The 20389-nt window shown below is 41.5% G+C and overlaps 1 protein-coding gene across 4 annotated transcripts in view; it reads left to right on the forward strand.

Moving 5' to 3' along the window:
• Positions 1–20389, forward strand: part of Rnf150 (ring finger protein 150) — a 228006-nt gene that overhangs the window by 124190 nt on the left and 83427 nt on the right. For 2 of the 4 annotated variants that reach the window (XM_017312865.2, XM_017312866.2), the window contains 4 exons: positions 2892–3142; positions 14311–14349; positions 16120–16191; positions 18875–18957. In XM_017312865.2, coding sequence (XP_017168354.1) covers positions 2892–3142; positions 14311–14349; positions 16120–16191; positions 18875–18957 — 445 coding nt within the window. The remainder of the gene's footprint in view (positions 1–2891; positions 3143–14310; positions 14350–16119; positions 16192–18874; positions 18958–20389) is intronic. The other 2 variants (XM_030243623.1, NM_177378.4) reach the window with 1 other exon arrangement.

Genomic DNA, 20389 nt, shown 5'->3' on the forward strand with positions numbered 1-20389 from the left:
AAAGCAGCAAATGCTCTTAATTACTGAGCATTCTCTCAAGCCCGGAGGCATCCAGTTTTCAATAACTATTCCCGTTGTGATAAACCCAAATCCTCAGTATAACTTTACTCTACACGGTATACAGTCTAAAGTACAAAGAGAAATACTTTGAGAATCTCACCCTTTTCTTCATTATCATCCCTGGAAGTTACTACAAATCTCAGAGATGAGTAAGGTTCCTGTCCAGGCGAATGGGCCAGCTGCATCACCATGTTTGCTTTTCCTTTTCAGACGATGTTGTATGTCCTGAAGTCCCCACAGTTGCAGAGACAATAAGCACTCACTACGCACTTAGGTTTAAAACAAACAGTTTAAAATAGTTAATTATACCCTGCAGAAAGAGAAAAATGTTTTTCTCAGATCCCTGGAAAAAGATAATGAATAATTTAGAGCTTTGCAGCATCCAAAACTTTCAGTGCCTATTTCTAAAGTGCCATACTGGATTAAAGCACACTGTCTGTTGCCAGAGAGCAAGTCTTAATGGCTACACTCTATGGCCTCTCAAGCATGAATTCTTATTAGGAAAATTGTAGTCTGGAGGCAGGGTGAATAGCGCCAGGGCGTTCAGACCTCCAGGTAGGAAACAGGTTAAAAGCTTTAAGACTAAAAGCCTGGGGCAGGCTCAGCAAAAAGTAGGTCAGCCTCACAGAAAACACAGAGCACAAAATAAAGCCGAGAATTTAGGAGGGAACTAAATCACACTCTAATCTCCATCCTTTCTATTTACCCATTAAGAGAGCTGAATAAATACTGTTTGTTACCAAACCACATTTGGTTGCTAAAGACATAAATATGGGAAGCAAAACTATATGGTTTAGAAAAGCTGTTTTAAATGAGTAGTTCTGTGATCTTGAATGGGAACAAACCTTTTAAACCAAAGTATCAAAACTGGAGGCAATTAAGGGATATATTAATTTGGCTATTAAAATATAAATTTGTTCTTACCTGGGCGTGGCAAGCCTCTTAATTTACCTCCACATCCTGTCTTTCCAAATCTCTAATCTAGAGCTTTAAACAAGCAGGCCTAAAGAATATAAACTAGAAACTCATAGCCCTCTCTCCAGTACTCACATATCTCCAAAATAACTGCAGCTCTGGGATGAGCCCCACCCCCTGGCCAGCTTAGTCCAGAGTACAAAGAAGATCATATTTTCATAGAGTCAAAACCTGGGAGCAGCCTTAATCCCTCACAAAACCCCAGACCACATGTAGCCATTAGCCAGAACAAACACACATGAGAAGGGGCTACCAGACTGTCAGTATATTCTGACAAGTTCAAATTCAAACCGTCAGCTTCAGGAATTCTTTATTATCATTATTATTATTATTATTATTATTATTATTATTATTATTATTATTGGTTATTTTATTTATTTACATTTCAAATGTTATCCCCCTTCCCAGCTTTCCATCCACAAGCCCCCTATCCCACCCCCTCTTCCTGCTTCTATGAGGGTGCTTCCCTACCTACCTTACCACCCTAGCTTTTCCCTATGCCCGGGCATCAAACCTTCACAGGACCAAGGGCCTCTCCTCCCATTGATGCCAGATAAGGCCATCCTCTGCTATATATGCAGCTGGAGCCATGGGTCCCTCCATGTGTATTTTTTGGTTGGTGGTTTAGTCCCTGGGAGCTCTGGGGGAGGGGTCTGATTGGTTGATATTGTTATTCTTCCTATGGGGTTGCAAACCCCTTCAGCTCCTTCAGTCCTTCCCCTAACTCTTCCATTGGGGTCACATAGCTGTTTCCATTCGATTGAGTAAAATAAACAGAAAATAGCTCTGAGACCATTGTATCAGTTAGGCAACCCTGTTGGAGCTCTTTAGGAATCCCTGGCTTTGATTGCTTGGGTTCTCACGTGTGTGTGTGTGTGTGTGTGTGTGTGTGTGTGTGTGTGTGTGTGTGAAAATTGCTTTAAAATATGGCACTCAGGATCTGTAATTGAGTGTTTACGGTGTACACAAGGGGAAAGAAAGAGAGCACTGTGGTTGGGAGCTGGGCATTTGACTCCTTGCCATCGAATGGAAACTCCTTTCGCTCTTTTCGGGGGATCTATGGAAAGATCCACTCTGACGAGATTCAGGGCAGCACCTTAGACAGTAGAATTTCAACTTAGGTGGTGTGTGTGTGTGTGTGTGTGTGTGTGTGTGTGCATGTGTTTTGTGTGATTGTGTATGTGGTGTGTGTTTGTGTGTGGTGTATTTGTATGTGTGTATGGTGTATGTGTGTGTGGTGTGTGTCTGTGTGTGTTTGTTGTGTGTGGTACGTAGTGTGTGTACATGTGGTGTGGTGTGGTATATGTTTGGTATGTGTGTATGTGTGTGAGGGGTGTGTGATATGTATGTATGGTGAATTTGTGTCTGTAGTGTGTGTGTATGATGGTGTGTGTGTGTGTGTGTGTGTGTAACAGTGGGGGCTCCTAGATGTTTGAGTTTTGGATAGAATTCCTGGATGTGAAAGGTTTTGTTAGATTTGGGATTCAGGGAAAAGATTGAGTCAGGTTGAAACAGCTTCCATGGCAGGGGCTCTGAGAAGTGCTTGGGGCTCCTTAAAGGAAAGGGGAGATTCAGTATCTTGTGTTTGATGGCGGTCCTTAATACATGTTTACAGTTAGTCTGTTTCTGGATTAGTGATGGTAATGGGAAAGGCACAAAGTGACCTTTAATCCTCAAGACCAAATTACTGTAGTTTGGGGAATTGTCAATCAAAATGATGGCACTTTACAAAATGGCATAGCCCTGGCTAACAGGAAGCAATGCCATCACTTAGAAGTGCCCTCCCAAACCTTTCACTCTGATTACCTCCCCTCACCCAACCCTCATTGCCCGCTTCCTTGCCCCTCTCGCCACAGGTGTGGAAGACATCGTGGCTATAATGATTCCTGAGCCCAAAGGGAAGGAGATAGTGAGCCTGCTGGAAAGGAACATCACCGTGACGATGTACATCACCATCGGCACCCGGAACTTGCAAAAATATGTGAGCCGCACGTCGGTTGTGTTTGTCTCCATCTCCTTCATTGTCCTGATGATCATTTCTCTGGCATGGCTGGTCTTTTATTATATCCAGAGGTTTCGGTATGCAAATGCCAGGGACAGGAACCAGGTGAGTAGCTCATTAAGAAAAGCATGGCTCTGTAAACTCAGTGCAAACCACACGTGTCAGGGTATAAACGTTGTAGCTCACAAGTCACGGGATTCCAAGTGTCTTCTGACTCCGCCCCACACATGCTAACTTCTGTTGTGCTTAGGCATTTGAATTGTGATGTTTTGCTGATGTCATTTTAAGGTGTTGATGAGTTATCCCCACTCCCACCCACTGATCATTTTAAACAATTGCTTCTTTAAGCAGAAATGGGATGGATGGAGAAGTGGGGACAGACAGGAGCCTAGATGTTACTAAGAGTGACAACCTGACTTCAAAGAACCAGGATTTCCATCTTGGGAACATAAGTGGGGCAGAAAAAGATTTTTATTTTTTTTAAAAAAAACTGTTTTTAAAGCAGTTAATTTTTGAACATATATACATCATATACAATGTGGATATTGCACAATGGGATGCAGAGAAAAACAATTTCCTTCCATGTCAGTGCTAATTGGGTAATTCTACTCCACAAAGTATCTTCTTGGGATATTTTACACATGTCTACATGCATATATATATATATATGTATATATATATATATATATATGTAAAATATGGAGTTTCTTCATCTTGGAGATTAATGATCACTGCAACACAAAATCAAACAGACTTCTCATTTCTCATGAGCACCTAGCACTTCACTGCCTATGTATGTCATATTTATTAATCCATATTTATAATTATAAACTAAAATTTTTAATGAACATGTTTTCTCTTTCAAATAAGACATATACATGTGATACTTAGCACACTTTTTAATATATCTATGAAGTAAATTCTGGAAGTTTAATTGCTAAGACTATATGCATTTAAACTATGATGACTGTAATTCTGTCTTCCAAAAACTATTGAACCAATTTATAATTCAACCAACAATATTTAAAAGTAGTTTGCTGAGAGCATTGAGTCAAGGCAAAGGTACTTTACTCCAAACCTAATAACCTGAATTTAATCCTTAGAATCCACAGAGCACATAGAGAGAACCGACCCCCACAAAGTGCTCCTCTCGGGACAAGTAAACACATATGTGCACACACACACTCGAGAGACAGAGAGACAGAGATATGGACACACATACACAAATTAAAAGAAAAGAAACCAGCTTTCTATATCCTTACCAAAGGAACGTTATAGCTTTTTATTGTAATTCAATGAGTAGTATTACTCTTTTTGTTTTGCTTCATTCCTGTGATTTGGGGGGCTGGCACCCCGACCTTGCACGTCCTAAGCAAACAGCCCACCACCATGCTTCATTTCCAGCCATGGCATCACACTTGTAAAATTATAAATAAAGCTAAAACATTTTCAAGTGCAGTGTAAAATACTGAGTTTCTGTTAAGTACCTGCTTCTGTGATCTGATGTTTCTTCAGCTGAGCTATTGGAAACTTTCCCATTGATGTGTATCAGATGTTCATTGGTCAAGGAAATTAACCAGACTTTTATAACATGGGATTGCATTCCTCCCAGAGATCCATCATCTTTGACTTTATCTGTGGTGCTTTGATGCACGAAGATTTGTTGTTGTTGTCATGCAGTTGTCACTGCAGCTGGTATAATTAGATCTTCTCCAAGCCAAAACTTTAGAAGAACATTCTCTCTTCCTCTACCTCATCTTACTTCCTTTTTCTAATTAAGTCTTACTGAGCTTTTCGTTACAAAGAATGAAGCAGAAGTGCAACATTTTCTATGATGGCCTGCCACTCTCTTAGTGGCGTTTGTGGATAATTACCCTTTCCTCTCCCAGGCAGTGGCCTCCTTTAACAGTAGTAAAGACCCTTGATACTGACCCTGTTTCAGTGTTCTCTCCCGGAGCCTTCCTGCTCCAGTATCCTGTCATTTCAAGAACCATAGGGCTGCTGCACACCTCACATCTGTCCCTGTTGGTCGCCTCTGTCACAATATCTTCTCTATGTTTGTGTTATAGCCGCCTTCACACTTTTAGAGTCCCTTAGAAGAAGCTCATGACTATGATGGTGAAGCTCCTCTCTAAGTACAGTTGTGTTTCTCCTTTCTCTTGACTCTTTAGACTCCAGGCGTGCTGTTAAATTATCGCTGTCAGTCTGACATAGTCTTCATGTGCTGTTCATCGGTGTTTAATCATTAGGTGCTGGTTTAATTGTTTTTAATTTTAAACATCCTCTTTGATTTCACTAGCATGTCTAATAATCCCTCTGAACAAACAAGACTGGCATGACGAGATATCCTCTCTTCCAATAGAGTTTAAGGGAATGTTCCCAATTTAATGAGATTTTTAAAGTAATTTTCCACCATATTATTTCCCACTCAATTTTATAGGTCGAAATATTTTCTCCTGTTACAAAACATATAACTTTGTAAATGTCAACTTAGCCCAACTTTACTGAGATTTTGGGTCAAGTATGGACATTTAATTGTTGATAGTGGTTCCTAGGGAGTGGCATCCATCCTTACAGGCATGCTGGTAGCTGGATGACTATAGGCAAGTTCAATTCTGTGTTCCCACTAAATATTCTGCAGCAGTAATGCTTATAATACCAGTTAGACACAAGGTAATGAACATGGATGGGTCCCACTGGCTCCTATAAGATTCCATATAAAGTAAATGTTTGTACATTGGTTATGTAAAAGATAGCCACCTGCTAATTAGATAGCATAAATAAAAACATGAGGTTTAGTGCCCATGAATAATCTAAACAGCCAATTCGTACTTAAGGCAAGAATAAAACTTTAAGCTGTGAACTAGTTAAGTCTTGAGTCAGTTGTATAATCTTTTCCATCACTCTGGTTTCTACAGATAGAGAGCCCATGCCCATCTAGGCCCATGCATGCTCTGTGAAATATTTGTTAACTTTCTTGACAGTATGCTATCACCAAGGGATCTTGTTAAAAGTTAGCCTTGTTTCCTGATCAGTGGAAATGCTACATTTTTAGCCCTTTTTAAGGATGGAATAAGAACTTAGGGAAAAAATATCTTTTGATAGGCAGTGTTCCACTCTGTTGAACAGAATGTCACAGCTGTGCAAGCTGTATCTATAAAAAGCCGCACGTTGACTTAAATCATTTATTTTTATTAAGGCATCACTGGCCTTTAGAAGAAGTGAGCCTTTGGTTCTTTATAGGATCTCAGCCTGGGATAAAACAGGACAGGAGTTCATGTCACATCGGGAAACATTCTGCCATTGGGTATTTGAAAAAGGACTGGGCTGGAATTAGCCTGTTGTAGGTGTCCACTGAGCTTCTTGGAGTTTATAATTTAAAACTAAAAATCCTCAGCATCATACAAAATAATGATGCTTCCCATGCCGTACTGTACACAGAGACGGTCATCCCAGAGCAGCTGTCTGTGGAACGAGGTTCACTGGGCATTCACAGCAAGGCCTTTTGGATGAAGATGCAGAGGTTAAGAACTACAAAGGAGAGTGGGGAAGAGACTTGGCTACTGTGCTGTGCTTCTTGAGATAGGTTGGAAGCTGAAGGCACCAGCTCGGGAATCAGAATGGGTCCAACATTGGATGATACCCAGCATCATGAACTTGCATGAGCTATTTCTCCTGCCCAGGTCCAGGTTTCCTCAAATGTAAGGGCAGCATGATGGCATGCCAGGCCTGGGGTCCTGCTATGAGAACCAAACAAGAACTATGTGGCATTGTCAGAAGGATGTCACTACAGTCGCTTTTAATGGACAGAGAAAAGAATTTTTGGAAAATAACATTTAAGTGTGAAAAGCTTGTTTCTTATACATGTAAGTCTGAATATGAGGTTTGTCTTTCCCACTTTTCTCTAGAATGACAAGAAAAGGAAAGTTTATAGATATAAGATCCAGCGAATACACAGCCGTGGCCTCAAAGCCGAACAGACACCAAGGCCCTCCCTGAACACATTTTTAAAAATATCACTGTCAAGGAAAAATCTATTTGGTTTTTAGATTTTTGTTTGGTTGGTTTTTGTTTTATTTTGTTTTGGAAACTAATATTTTACACAGCACTTTAAAAATTTCGAACAATAATGTATAGGCAGAGTAAAAAAAAAAAATAACTATGAGGGCTGGAGAAATGGCTCAGCATTTCCAGAGGTCCTGAGTCCAATTCCTAGCAACCACATGGTGGTTCACAACCCTCTGTAATGGGATCTGATGCCCTCTTCTCGTATATCTGAAGATAGCTATAATGTACTCATATACATAAAAATTAAAACAATTCTTTAATAAAATAATAACAACAACGAAGTGAGAGGTGTGCATTTCAGAATAGGTTTCCTTTTCTTTCCATGCCAAATCCCCTTAGCAATTATACCACAGCCTTTCAGGGACGGAATCACTCTGACCATATCCTGTGAGTGCCTCCAGAAACGCTGTGTATGTATAAATATGTTTTAATTCTTTTCACATTTGTTATATAGACAAAGGCTCTGCCTCACAGCTTGTGTTAGCGTGGCAGCAATAAGAACACACAACGGACATGAGGCCTCTAAAGGAAGGGCTACAGTTACTGTGGACAGTGGTGGGTTTGAACTTCAGTGTCATAAAAAGGCTATGTATAAGGTCAGATTTTAGCACTGTGTGAAGTTCTTGTGGACCCAATGCAGAACATAAAATTCATCTGCCTTTACACCTGTTGTTCCATCCCATGCGGAAGGGGGAAAGAGACCCCATTTTTTCCTTTTATACTTTCACTCAACTGATAATACTCTGCCCCAAACATAGGGGTCTCTCTCACATTATGCAATTCCCCATCCCCCTACACTCTAACTCCATTCTGGCAATAAAGTCAGACCCCCCCCCCCAAGGTAAAATAATCCCACAAAACTGCCCTATTCTAGATGTGTGTCAAGTCTAAGTTACATACCTTTTCCTCTGGATGACAGAGTGTTCATCGGCAAGCTCTTGGCTTAATGTTTATCTTTTAATTCTAAAACTTACAGCTGGGAGACAGCCTGGTGAGAGGGACAGAATGCTCAGTACGGAAGGCAGGATGTAGAACTTTTGATCCTGTCTGAGAGGGACAGCTTCCACATGCTGTCAAACTGGGAGTTCTCTGAGCCCTGTTTGGGATGCAAGGAGGTTTCATTACCTATGTGGAAAGGAAGGGGTATGGAGTAAGTCATTATTCATTGTTGATAGACTCAACCTTCAGCCTTTCTGAGAGAGAGAGAGAGAGAGAGAGAGAGAGAGAGAGAGAGTAGGTTTATTGGTTTATTTCCAATACATCACATAGTTAAGGTCTCTGCCCACACAGAGCTTGTATTGTAAGACTATCAGCTGTATTCAGAGCATATGAGGGTAGAGGGTAGGTCTACACATCCCACACCTCTAACCACAAAGTTCTGAGGTGGTCAGCCCCATCCTTAGGGACTTTCTGAAAACCACCTTATTAATACAAAGCCAGGGTGACGGCAAGGTGCTTGTTTTGAATAACAGGACTGGTTCACACTGCCACTCCCATCACTGAATTGCAGGGATTTAGGGAGCTCTCAAGGGGGACTAAGATAAAGAACAAAATGTAAGGAACAAAATGTGTTTCTTATTATATGCCACAATATCCCACAGTCTAATTATTAACTCACGGTGTGTTCTCAAGAGGGCTCCACTTTGGCTCAGAAGTCAAACAGCTATAGTATGTTAGAGAGAAACAGGAATCAAGGGTGTAATTGGCTCAATTTCAAACATCTACTACAAGTGAGGAAAGCAGGAGAGACGCAGTGGGGTTGGTTTGAGCACTGTATTTGACAACATTAAGTGTAGAAGCTTATCAGCTATTGGAGCAGAAATGCCCTGGGAGGTTTTTCACTATGAGCCTGCATCTCAAGAGAGAAGTCAGAGATAGCTATAGGAGTGTGGGAAACATCAGCTTATGGGTACCACTTAATCATTAGAAGCGTGGGGCTCACCTGAAGAATGGATACTTGGGACAAGAGGTCTGAGTCCTGAGCCTGGCCTATTCTAATGTGACTTAGTATCTTCCCCAGTCTCTCCACCATTGATGTTGTTACAGTGATGCAAAGCAATGTCTTTCTTCACTCATCATAAAGGTCATGACCAGAACAACACTAATGTAAGAAAGGTTAAATAAATCAACATTGCAACTAGACATCATCAATTTGCATTGGTCTTCCATTGAAGGCCAAAGGACCTGGGGGATAATGTCCATCATTGTCCTTGGGGTCAGTGAAGAATGGAGAGCTACATCAAAGTGTGATCAAGCAAACAGTGGTTTGCTCCACCCAGTGGTGGACTGATAGAGGCCAGCAGTGCCAGGCTCCTCAGATTCATCCTAGATTGTCTCCTATGCTGCATTCCTTTCTCCCATGTAAAGCCAGACTTCTCAGATGTGAGGGCTTTCGGAGAAGAGGAGCAAACGTGACCTTTGCAGGTCTCATGTTTATTTGGGTCTTTGTGAAAGGGGCACCTCTAGCTCCTATGACTCACCTCGGAAAAGAGGAATTATGACTTCTGTGACTTCTTTCAGGGGAACAGAAAATGTTCCATGTGAAACTTTACTTCTGAAACTGTTTCTGGGGCCTTCAAGTGTCCTTTTGGCCAAAGAACTGAGCACATCAAAGAACAAGCCATGTTTGTGGGTACAGTGTTCTGAGCCCAACACCACATCTTGCTATCCTAAGTTCCATGTCTGAGTATTATATATTCGTTCTCCCCTTCCCTGAAACTCTAGTACTATGGAAACAAGGAGGAAAGTGTCATATTTTCCCCTAGTTTCCTAAATATTTAGAAGATCACCATTTTAGTACCTTGAGTTTGATGGGGTATGTAATCATTTATAGAACATTTATATGACTTTTTTCTTTTTATATATAGTTCATCCTTATTTTCCATAAAGCATTTTTTATAACTACAGTCAAAACATCCCTAATAACCTTGATTTTTTAACCTATATAAAGAAAGTTGATGGATAAATCTAATTACCAGCATGCCCTGCACTTGACAGTCCTTACTAAAAAGCAGAATTTGAAATTACTTGTGCTGGAAGACATTCATAAAGATACCAGCCATACCAACAAGCTACATAGTGGGGGATGCCCCTGACACAGAAGGATGGAACACCACCGTGGTTCTTCAGTCTACCTACAGTGGTCCCCAAGTCTCCCATCATCATTTCTTTAACTGAGAATCACAAAAGAAAACTTGTGTTTCTTGATAGACCACAGGTTCCATCATGTGCAGCTCCATGAAACACAGGAGAGAGCAGCTGCTTCCCACTTTGTACTTGGTTCCATTGAAAACTAAAAGCCAAAGGTGTTGCTAGGTGGTAGAGTATCTGCTTAGCATAAGTGGTGTCTTGGACCCAGTCTTCAGGACCACCAAGACGAAAAACCAAAGAAACAAACAAACTGAAGGAAAAAAGGAAAAAGAGATGAACTCCAAGGCACAAGAGGCTTGTCTTGGTCACTTTGTGTCTCTTCCTTGCTGTGACAGAATACCTAAGAAGATGATAAAGACAGAGGGAAAATGTTTTACCTCAGAGTTTTACGGGTCTCAAGCCATGGTTTGCTTGCTCTGTTGATATGGATCTGTCACAAGTAAAACATTATGGCAACAGGAGCATGTTGTAGAGAAAGCTGCTCAGTTCAGGCAACCATGAAGTGACAAGAGAATAAGAGAAAGAGGCCAGGCAGTGGTGGTACATGCCTTTAGTCCCAGCACTCGGGAGGCAGAGGCAGGTGGATTTCTGTGAGTTCAAGGCCAGTCTAGTCACAGAGCAAGTTACAGGACAGCCAGGGCTACACAGAAAAGCCCTGTCTGTAAAATCAGAGAGAGAGAGAGAGAGACAGAGAGAGACAGAGACAGAGATAGGCAGAGAGAGAGACAGAGAGACAGAATGCTAGACAGTAAGAAGAAGGGACATAGAGAGAGAGCAGACAAGATATGCCCCTGCATCCAGTTCATCACATTGAAATTATAGCCATATTAGACTAGAAACACTTTTACTTTTTCTATTCCTATGTAACACAGTATATTAAATATGCATGATCTTATCTTCATGGGTTTGATTATAGACTACAACAAAAGTATTCTCTAATATTTAGGGCGACTATGAACTCATTAATGGATTCCTTGAGGACAGACATCAGATCCTTGTGGATCTCAGCATCTCCCAATAGTACCACAGCTGAGGAACAAGTCTCATGTCCAAGCTGGCCATGGTGGGACATGCCTTTAATCTCAGCACTCAGAATCTGAGTCTACACACTGAGTTCCAGGCCAGCCAGGGCTTCATGTTGACATGCTGTCTCAATAAACAAAATAGTTTATGCTTTGGGACCTAAGGAAATGGCTCGGTAGTGAAACATGAACAACTTGAGGTCCCAGTCGTACTTACCATCTCTCTAATTTGCATCTTGGAAATCCCAAATACTAGTTTTAAAAGTGTACTTTCTTAGAATAGTGAAAGCAGGGCTATTTTTTTTCCTCTGTGTGATTTTTCATGTCTCTTGAAAAGCAATAAAAAGACTAAGGAAATCACAGTCTATGAAAAGCTTGCCTTGGAACCAGCAAGACCTGAGTTCTAGTTCCAGAACCCACATTTAAATATTAAAGAAGCCCAGCATGCTGGTACATGGTTACAGACCCAATGCTAGGGCAGTAGAAATGGGCAAGTCCCTGGACATCACTGTCTAGCCTATCTAGTCCAGTTGGCAGGATGTAGAACAATAAGAGACCATCAGAAATTGTGATATCATATGGTGCATACCCACACAGATGTTCACACACAAATAAACATTGGCATATATATACATATATATGCAAATGGATGCATTTTTGTTGTGCTTTTTCCACATTATTGCATTACTCCATGTACAAAAGCAAACAAACAAAAAGTTCACACTACATGGCTAGCTATCACCATATGGTGTATAATATATGTCTCAGAAATTGTGTTTCCTGTGCCCTGGAGTTTGGGCTATCTGTTCTGCCCCTGCCAGTTTGGGCTGGCCATCATATCTTTCCTGAAACATTACTAAAATGGTGTCCTTCTCCTCCTCAAAAGAAACATTATGTATTGTAATGTTCAGAGTGAGGCCTGGTTTGAAGAAAACTGCTACAGGAGAGTGATGAGTCTATGATAGCATATTTCTCAGAACAATTGGATGAAATATGTCCTTCCTGCCTTTGCTACCAGAGTCCCAAGGCCACAGGGAACCTGACATTGGGTAGACTTAACTTATCAAATCCAGCCACTCATCCTAGAAATCCAGCAGAAGGTCACCCAGAAGACCAGGAAAGGAATCTACTTATCATGGGTACATTAAAAAACCAAAGGGTTGTCAAGGTGGGGGTGGGGGCGTGGCAGTCGAACCCTTTTACCTGTCTTCCAGAGTATGGACTCCAAGATTATAGTTGAAGGGGCAAGAAGAATTAGAGATGTGCTCACCACACCTAGTTCTTTACCTAAGCGTCGAGGATCTAAACTCAGGTCTTAACTTTAATCACTGAGCCATCTTTCCAGCTCCAAATTCTAGTGGCTCTTTATCTTGGTGTCTTTGTCCTTAAAGGGGAAGGGCTACCAGCTTCAGACAACCGCGTCTTAAATACCTATGTGTAGACTGACTAGGAAATGACCCAAAGGCTTAAGGTAATAATAGTGTCAAACATGCTAATGAAAGCAGACCGTCTAAGCTTTCCCTCATTTTCAGTTAATCTCTGAGTGTCTGCCAAAGTAGCCTCTCAGTTGCTGCCACACCTTTGAGAACCACGTGACTCTCAAGACTTCCGGGAGGGAAGGCTCCCAAGGCCTCACGCCCAAGACTTCTCCGTTTCTAGCTTGCTGCCTCTCAGGTGGTTAGTCCTGGGAATTTAGGAAGCCCACCTCCTACGTGATTTTATCCTTCAGAAAGCCACTTTTGCCCTCTAGACTGAGCTCATACAACGGCCAGGAATGGAGCCTGTCTTTCTATTTCCTTAGCCTGAGCTGTCTTGCTGGTCATGATCCCAGATACCTTAATGTCAGCCTGCTTCTCAAGTCCTGCATGGGCTTCACTTTTATTTTGTTTGTTTGTTTGGTTGGTTGGTTGGTTGGTTGGTTGGATGGATGGATGGATGGATGGATGGATGGATGGATGGATGGATGGATGGATGGTTGGTTGGTTTTTTAGAAAGGCAGCTTGCAATGTCCTTTTAACAGGCATGGAAAGAGCCTTTTCTCATGAAGAAAGGAAACGTCTTCAAACATTGGTCAAAGGTATTGCTCAATAGTAATGTGTCTACCTGTATGATATGCATAAGGCTCTGGATCCAAACCTCAGGACCACAAACAAAGCTCTCCAATTTTTATGTAGATGTAGACAAAAGTAAATCTAAACAGCCAAAATTTAAAGACTTTTTATTTTTTTATTTTTCCTAATTTATCGTACATGCTTACGCTTAAGGGCATATGTGATTTCCTAAAAAATTGTTTTAAGGGAAATATAGTTTTGAAAATATTAATTTTTAGCCAGATGTGGTCGCACATGGGAACATGCCTCTAATCTCTGCAGTCAGGAAGATGATAGGGGTAAGGAGAATTTCCTGCCAACCTGAGATCCCTAGGGAGACCCTGACACAGCAAAGCAACACAGAGGGAGAAGAAAGAGGAAGGAAGATAGATTACTTGTAGTCTAGCTGAAGTTTAGAATGATCTGTGGCAATTGTTTGAAAACACTATTTTCTATTTAATTATCCACTTATTCATTGGAAATTAAAATTTTAAAATTAAGTGATTGAATTGAACACAGTGTTCTAAAATAACAAACATAATTGCAAAATTTCCTAAACTTTAGAAAGAAAAATAACCAACATTTCATGAAACTGAAGAGATTGGTTCAACACTTAAGAGCATTGACTGTTCTCTCATAGGACCCAAGGTCAATTTCCAGCATCAATGTGGTGACTTACAATCATTTGTAACCTTAGTTCCAGGGGATCCCATGTCTTCTTCTGGCCTCTGTGAACACCACATGACCCACAGCCATGTTTATAGGCAAAAAACCCCCATATATTATAATAAAATAATTTAAGTAATTTTTAAAACTTAAAAGAAAGATAACCAGCATCTCTTTCTCTAGGGTTCAGATGTCTTATTTTAAATGTAAGGTCCTGCAGACCTGTGGCATTTAATCCTGAGAACAAAATAATGTCGATGCTTTCTTTTCTTTCCAGTACACGATAGCTACTGGTCAGGACTGGCAGCTTTACCGGGTTAGTTCCTCAACTTTGCTACCTTACAGCATGTATTGTTATGGTTCCTTTATAATTTTCCCATTTCCTAGTAAGATTTCTCAGGTTATTTCCGTGTTTTAAAAGAAAGTCTATTGTTTGAATGTTCTGTTTACTCATTGTTTATAGAACTAATTCTAGATAAGCTGCACAGGATAGGAATTGGGGGAATTATTTTTCAGTACCATTTTATCTATAGAAAATATGAGTAGATTCTGAGTTCAAAACCAACTCGAGCTACATAGTAGAAAGCAAAAGGACAAAATAAAAATTTGTGTGTATATATGTACGTGCGTGTTAAGTGATCGGATGCCAATTAATGAAGGCAAATTTATTCTTATGCTGGGGCAACACTGGGATACAAAAATAAACACAAGTATGCTTTTATAGGGTGCTTATGTTAAAAAAAATGTAACAGGTGTTTGTCATGAAAACAAATACTGGACTACAATGGTGCCATGCCCTCTAAGGCACTACTAGGATGTGCAATAAAGGATCTTGCTATGAGATGTGAAGAAGGTTCTTCATCATCATCATCATCACCACATCATCATAATCACCACCATCACCACCACCACCATCATCATCATCACCATCATCATCAGAAAAGACCAATTCCATGTTAATTTGAATCCTTCAAATACATTTCCCTGCTGCAGCCGCATCTATTGTTGGACAGAAGCACACATCTAAGAGTAGGGCAAAGATGTGCAGAGAACTTGCAAGCACACACAGAAATACCATTTTCCCTCAACAGAGTCAGAGTTAATTGCCACGCCCTTCTCCCATTGCCTTACCAATGCAGAGCTCATTAGGACAGCAATGTTCTCTATACAACATTGGGGTATGATGCATTCTCTCTTGATGTGGGTGACAATGGTTCCCCAGGCACATGATTTGTAATTATTTGCTAACCTAAACTCTAAATTCTATGGTGTGTGTGTGTGTGTGTGTGTGTGTGTGTGTCTAATATGCATGTTCATGTGGGTGTGCACACATTTATGTATGAGTAACACATATAATAACTCAAATGTATATGGGGCTAAAGGCAGGTGGGCATTTTTTGTCAATCTCTATATCTCTTCTCTGAACCTGGCACTTACTGATTGGCTAGACTGACAGCCCAGAGAGTTCCAGGGACCCACCTGTCTCCACTCTCCAGCTCTAAGGTTACACACTTGGGATGCTGCAGCAGCGTTTACAGGGGTCCTGGGACTCTATACTCAAATCCCCAAGCTTGCCTGGCAACAGCTTTACATACTGAGCCATCTCCTTACTCCATGTAGAGCATACTCAGCTGCATACACAGGGAGGAGACAAGAAGTGGTGGGTGGCAGGCTGCATCGCTTGGTCTATATGAGCAGATCAAAAGGCTCATGAAAGCACAAGGTCTTGATAGCAGAAGAAGAAGCGTTGTTCTCTCATGTCACACACTGGACAGCTATTTCAACAAGCTGGGAAATGCTTTGGCTTTTGCTAGTTGCCCATCTGTGCAGATATACCCTGAACCAAAGTTATGCTAGGAAGTTTCTATTCCATATGCTAACTCTGTGCCACATGAACAAGAAACTCTACCCAACACTGTCTGCGTGGGCCATGCAAATACCCAGACTCTATGTCTTCCACCCATTGCCCATTACAGTCATGCCATGTGTGAATGACTTCAGCTGCTCCAGTTTATGACAGGCTGTCAGAAGGGAAGACAGGAATCACATATCGTTGTTGCTAACGGGTAGCTTTTCCGTTTTTCAGCGCCGACTGGGAGATGCAGCAAAGAAAGCCATCAGCAAGCTCCAGGTCAGGACCATCAGGAAGGGTGACAAGGTGAGAGCCTCTTTCCTTTCGTGAGGACATTCAAGGAACTCTGCAAAGTAGAAGACAGAGAGGAAAGGGAAGGGGGGATAGATGGAAATCTCTGTTGTCTTTACACATCAAGCACTTAAACTGCTTTTATTAAACATGGTGTTTAGAAAATACATGCAGTTTATTGGCAACAAAATATGAGAAACTATGAAGGTAAGTGTTCAACAATAGTCAAATTGTACAGTCAGTGTCAGTGCCTTTCAACAAATGAATGGATTAAGAAAATGTGATACATACACATGGTAGAGTGTTATTGAGACATTAAGACGAACGAAAATACATCATTTGCAGGATAAGAGATGAAACTACTATATCCAGCATGAGAAGCAAGGTGCAGAAAGATGACTACACCACATTTTCTCTCATATTCAGATCTAGCCTTTGCAAGAAGACTTGCAAATAGAAGGGGGCCCTACTTGAGAAAAAGATGAGGAGCCATGGAAAGGAATGGAGGAAGGGGAGGTTGTGGGAAGTTCACAAAACTGAAGTGTATGTGATACACACATGCCAAGATGTCATAGTGAAAGCCAGCATCATATGCAGGAGATGCGTGCTTCAAAGGGTATGTGAGAAGCCGGCTGCGGAAGCTTATGCCCTTACTCCCAGGGCTCAGGAAGCACAGGCAGGGGGACTTCTGGAGGTTCCAACCAGCCTGAGCTACATAGTGAGTTCCAGACTAGCCAGGATTGCATGAGACCCTGTCTTAGAAGAAAAAAAAAAAACGGGAGGTGGTGGGGGTGGTGGCGCACGCTTTTAATCCCAGCACTCGGGAGGCAGAGGCAGACAGATTTCTGAGTTCAAGGCCAGCCTGGTCTACAGAGTGAGTTCTAGGACAGCCAGAGCTATACAGAGAAACCCTGTCTCGAAAAAAATGAAAGAAGAAGAAGGAGAAGGAGAAGGAGGAGGAGGAGGAGGAGGAGGAGAAGGAGAAGGAGAAGGAGAAGGAGAAGGAGAAGGAGAAGGAGAAGGAGAAGGAGAAGGAGAAGGAGAAGAAGAAGAAGGAGGAGGAGGAGGAGGAGGAGGAGGAGGAGGAGGAGGAGGAGGAGGAGGAGGAGGAGGAGGAGGAGGAGGAGGAGGAGGAAGAAGAAGAAGAAGAAGAAGAAGAAGAAGAAGAAGAAGAAGAAGAAGAAGAAGAAGAAGAAGAAGAAGAAGAAGAAGAAGAAGAAAAAGAAGAAGAAAAAGAAGAAGAAAGAGTGGCTGTGGTGAACACACAAAAGTGTCCCTTGAAACATGTGACAAAATGTGTCTTAAGTTTCAGCTGAAGCTTCCTAGCAGTCAATATAAAATGAAAAACAGGGGGAAAAAAGTTCAATATTTCAATCAGTATTTGCTTACCCTGTTTCAGGTGATTACTCTTACTATGACCCATGAAAGTTTTCCCAAAAGTCCTTGAAAAGAGGGCGGGTTTCCTGCTGAGCTGTGCTCGCCACAAGTTTGAAGGATAAATGCACAAATGATCTTTAGCTCTTCTGAACTTTACCACTTAGAACCCCAAAGTCACTGCACATCCTTCATCACTGTAGAATAATGGCATGGAGCCAAAGGCCATCACACACCTCCAGGAAGAGTCAAAAGGCTAACAACCCAAGTCTGTGGGTTCTAAGGATGACTTAGCAAAGGGTGACAGTCCATGGTGTCACTCTCTGGTGATCAGGAGTGGACTCATGTGTGCATCAGGTGCTATCTCTACTCTGCATAGCTGATTTGTCTCACATGTTATATGCTACCAGTTTAAATAATATGAGAATGATGCTGAGATTAATAAGGGAAACTTTATTTAAAAGGATAATCAGGGCCATAGGACGATGGCTTCTTTGGAAAAATGCTTGCCCTGGCTGACTTTGATCCCCAGCACTTATATCAAAGTGAGATATGGTGACACTTGCTTGTTGGAATAGAGTCAGGAGGAGGCTGGAACCAGTCAGTTCAGCCAAGCAGGAGAGCACAAGGTTCAGTGAGAGACTCCATCTCAAAAATAGATAGATAGATAGATAGATAGATAGATAGATAGATAGATAGATAGATAGATAGATAGATAGATACATACATACATACATACATAGATACATACATACATACATACATACATACATACATACATACATACATACATACATACATACGGTTTGAGAACAACTCTGATGCACACCCCAGGTGCCCTCACATGAACGCCTACACAAACCCAATTTAGAAATGGCATATATTTTCATCTGTGTCTTTCCCTACTCAATAGAGAGGAAAATGTGCCAGCATGATGGCATATGTAACCCACGAAGTGCCACTTTTAGGTTTGCATATAGAAAAAAAACAATCAAAACTATTTTTATTTACATTTAATATACACTTTAGATGCCAGAGAACTGAGTAGATTCTAAGTCATCCTGACAAATATCACTCTTCAGAATGAGGAAAGAGATTTGCAGCATTTTAGGAACAGCACTTGTGAATGGCACTTTCCTCACAGAAGCTCTCACAGTAGAAACAAGGGACGGTTTGAAGGGATGAAAACTAAGCCAGCCAGTGAATTATTGATGGAGCAGACCGTGCTGCTGAAAGGCTGGCCCCAGGCAAGCTCTCCTTGGTTGATGGCAGTGTTTGCTCAGTTCGGAAGCTAAAGTTGTCCGTTCTGCTTCTTCTGTTGCAGGAAACAGAGTCCGATTTTGATAACTGTGCAGTCTGCATAGAGGGGTACAAGCCCAACGATGTGGTCAGGATCCTGCCCTGCCGGTGAGTAGTGCAGTTGACGGCTCTGGTGCGGAGGGGACAGAGGCCTCTGTGTTGGCATTGCAAACAAGCAAAACACTTCTTTCCCTGCAACTTTGTTCCTGAAAAACATACTACCACATGAAAAATAGAACCCTTTCTTATCCCCCTTGCATGAAAGGCAGACCTAACAAGACAGCGGGCATCCATGCTGTGTGTGTAGTGGCAGCTCCTTGGATATCTCTCTCAGTAACACACAGAATCACTTCTGGCTTTTATTGGTGCTCTGTCAACTAAAATAGCAAAGTCTAAAGATGCTGTAAATGACCAGGACACTCAGCAATTTGAATATGGCCAGCAGGAAACAGAGAGCCAGAGGCATATTCCATTTACCTTAAGTTTTACCAATGGAAAGAGAATGGGTCAGATTCCCACAGAATTCTATTCTGGAATCTGAGAGAACATTCTAGCATGTAGACTTGGAAAACATCCCCCTGCCCCCTAAGGATGCTCCAATTCCTTTAACTTTTCTCCCTAAGTCTAAGTCGCTGTCACAGTGCCTGGCATTTTCTTTGAACATCCTAATTAAATCAAGTAAGGTAGAGTTGTGTAAGAGCCACATCTCTCATAGAAAATCCTTTTTTACTTGCACCTGCGCAAGTGTCCTAAAAATAAAAATGTAATTGACTCAATGAAAGGTACTTCATGTAGAGAAAATGATTTGCAAAATTCTTGAGATTAAATGTATATTAAGCAGAAAAGAGTATAACACAGAGATATTCACCATCTATTGCTTTCCACCAAATGAATCCAACATTAAAACTGTTTATTAGAAATACAGATGGAATAGAAAAGCATCCAGGGAATTGGTTTAATAATCTCAGGAGGACAAAGAAGTGACCAAGACAATGAATAAAAAGACTGGATGCTCAGATGGAACTCAGCATCTCTCAAGAGATCCTTCTTGAAACGCTCACAGCAGTTGCCTGCTAGGAAAGTGGGAGTGGAATGGCTCTCCACACAGAACCTGCAAGTGTGGGTAGATTGCCTCAGTTTACAGACAACTGACTGTCCTTAAAGTGGAGCCACAAACAGGGTCACATTGACATGTCACAATTTCCTGTGTATGAACACACTCACTCTGAGTACATTCTTAATGTGTTTGTTTGTTTGTTTGTTTAAGGGGTGCACAGAAGCCACAGCGGAAGTGTGGAGGTCAGAGGGTAGTTTCTGGGAGTCGGCTCTTTCCTTCTGCCATGTGGGTCCTGGGAATGGAACTCAGGTCACCAGACTTGATGGCAAACACCTTTCCCCACTGAGTTGTCCCCTGATCCATAATTACATTCTTTCTGGACATCATCCAGTGCACAGGCAATGATTTCCAGAATGGCTATGAAGCCACACAAGTGTGAGGACAACAGGGACCCCTCTGCCTTACCTTGGGGGTTTGGAGTTT

Source organism: Mus musculus, chromosome 8 (assembly GCF_000001635.26).
Source record: "Mus musculus strain C57BL/6J chromosome 8, GRCm38.p6 C57BL/6J".
Taxonomy (NCBI): Eukaryota; Metazoa; Chordata; class Mammalia; order Rodentia; family Muridae; genus Mus; species Mus musculus.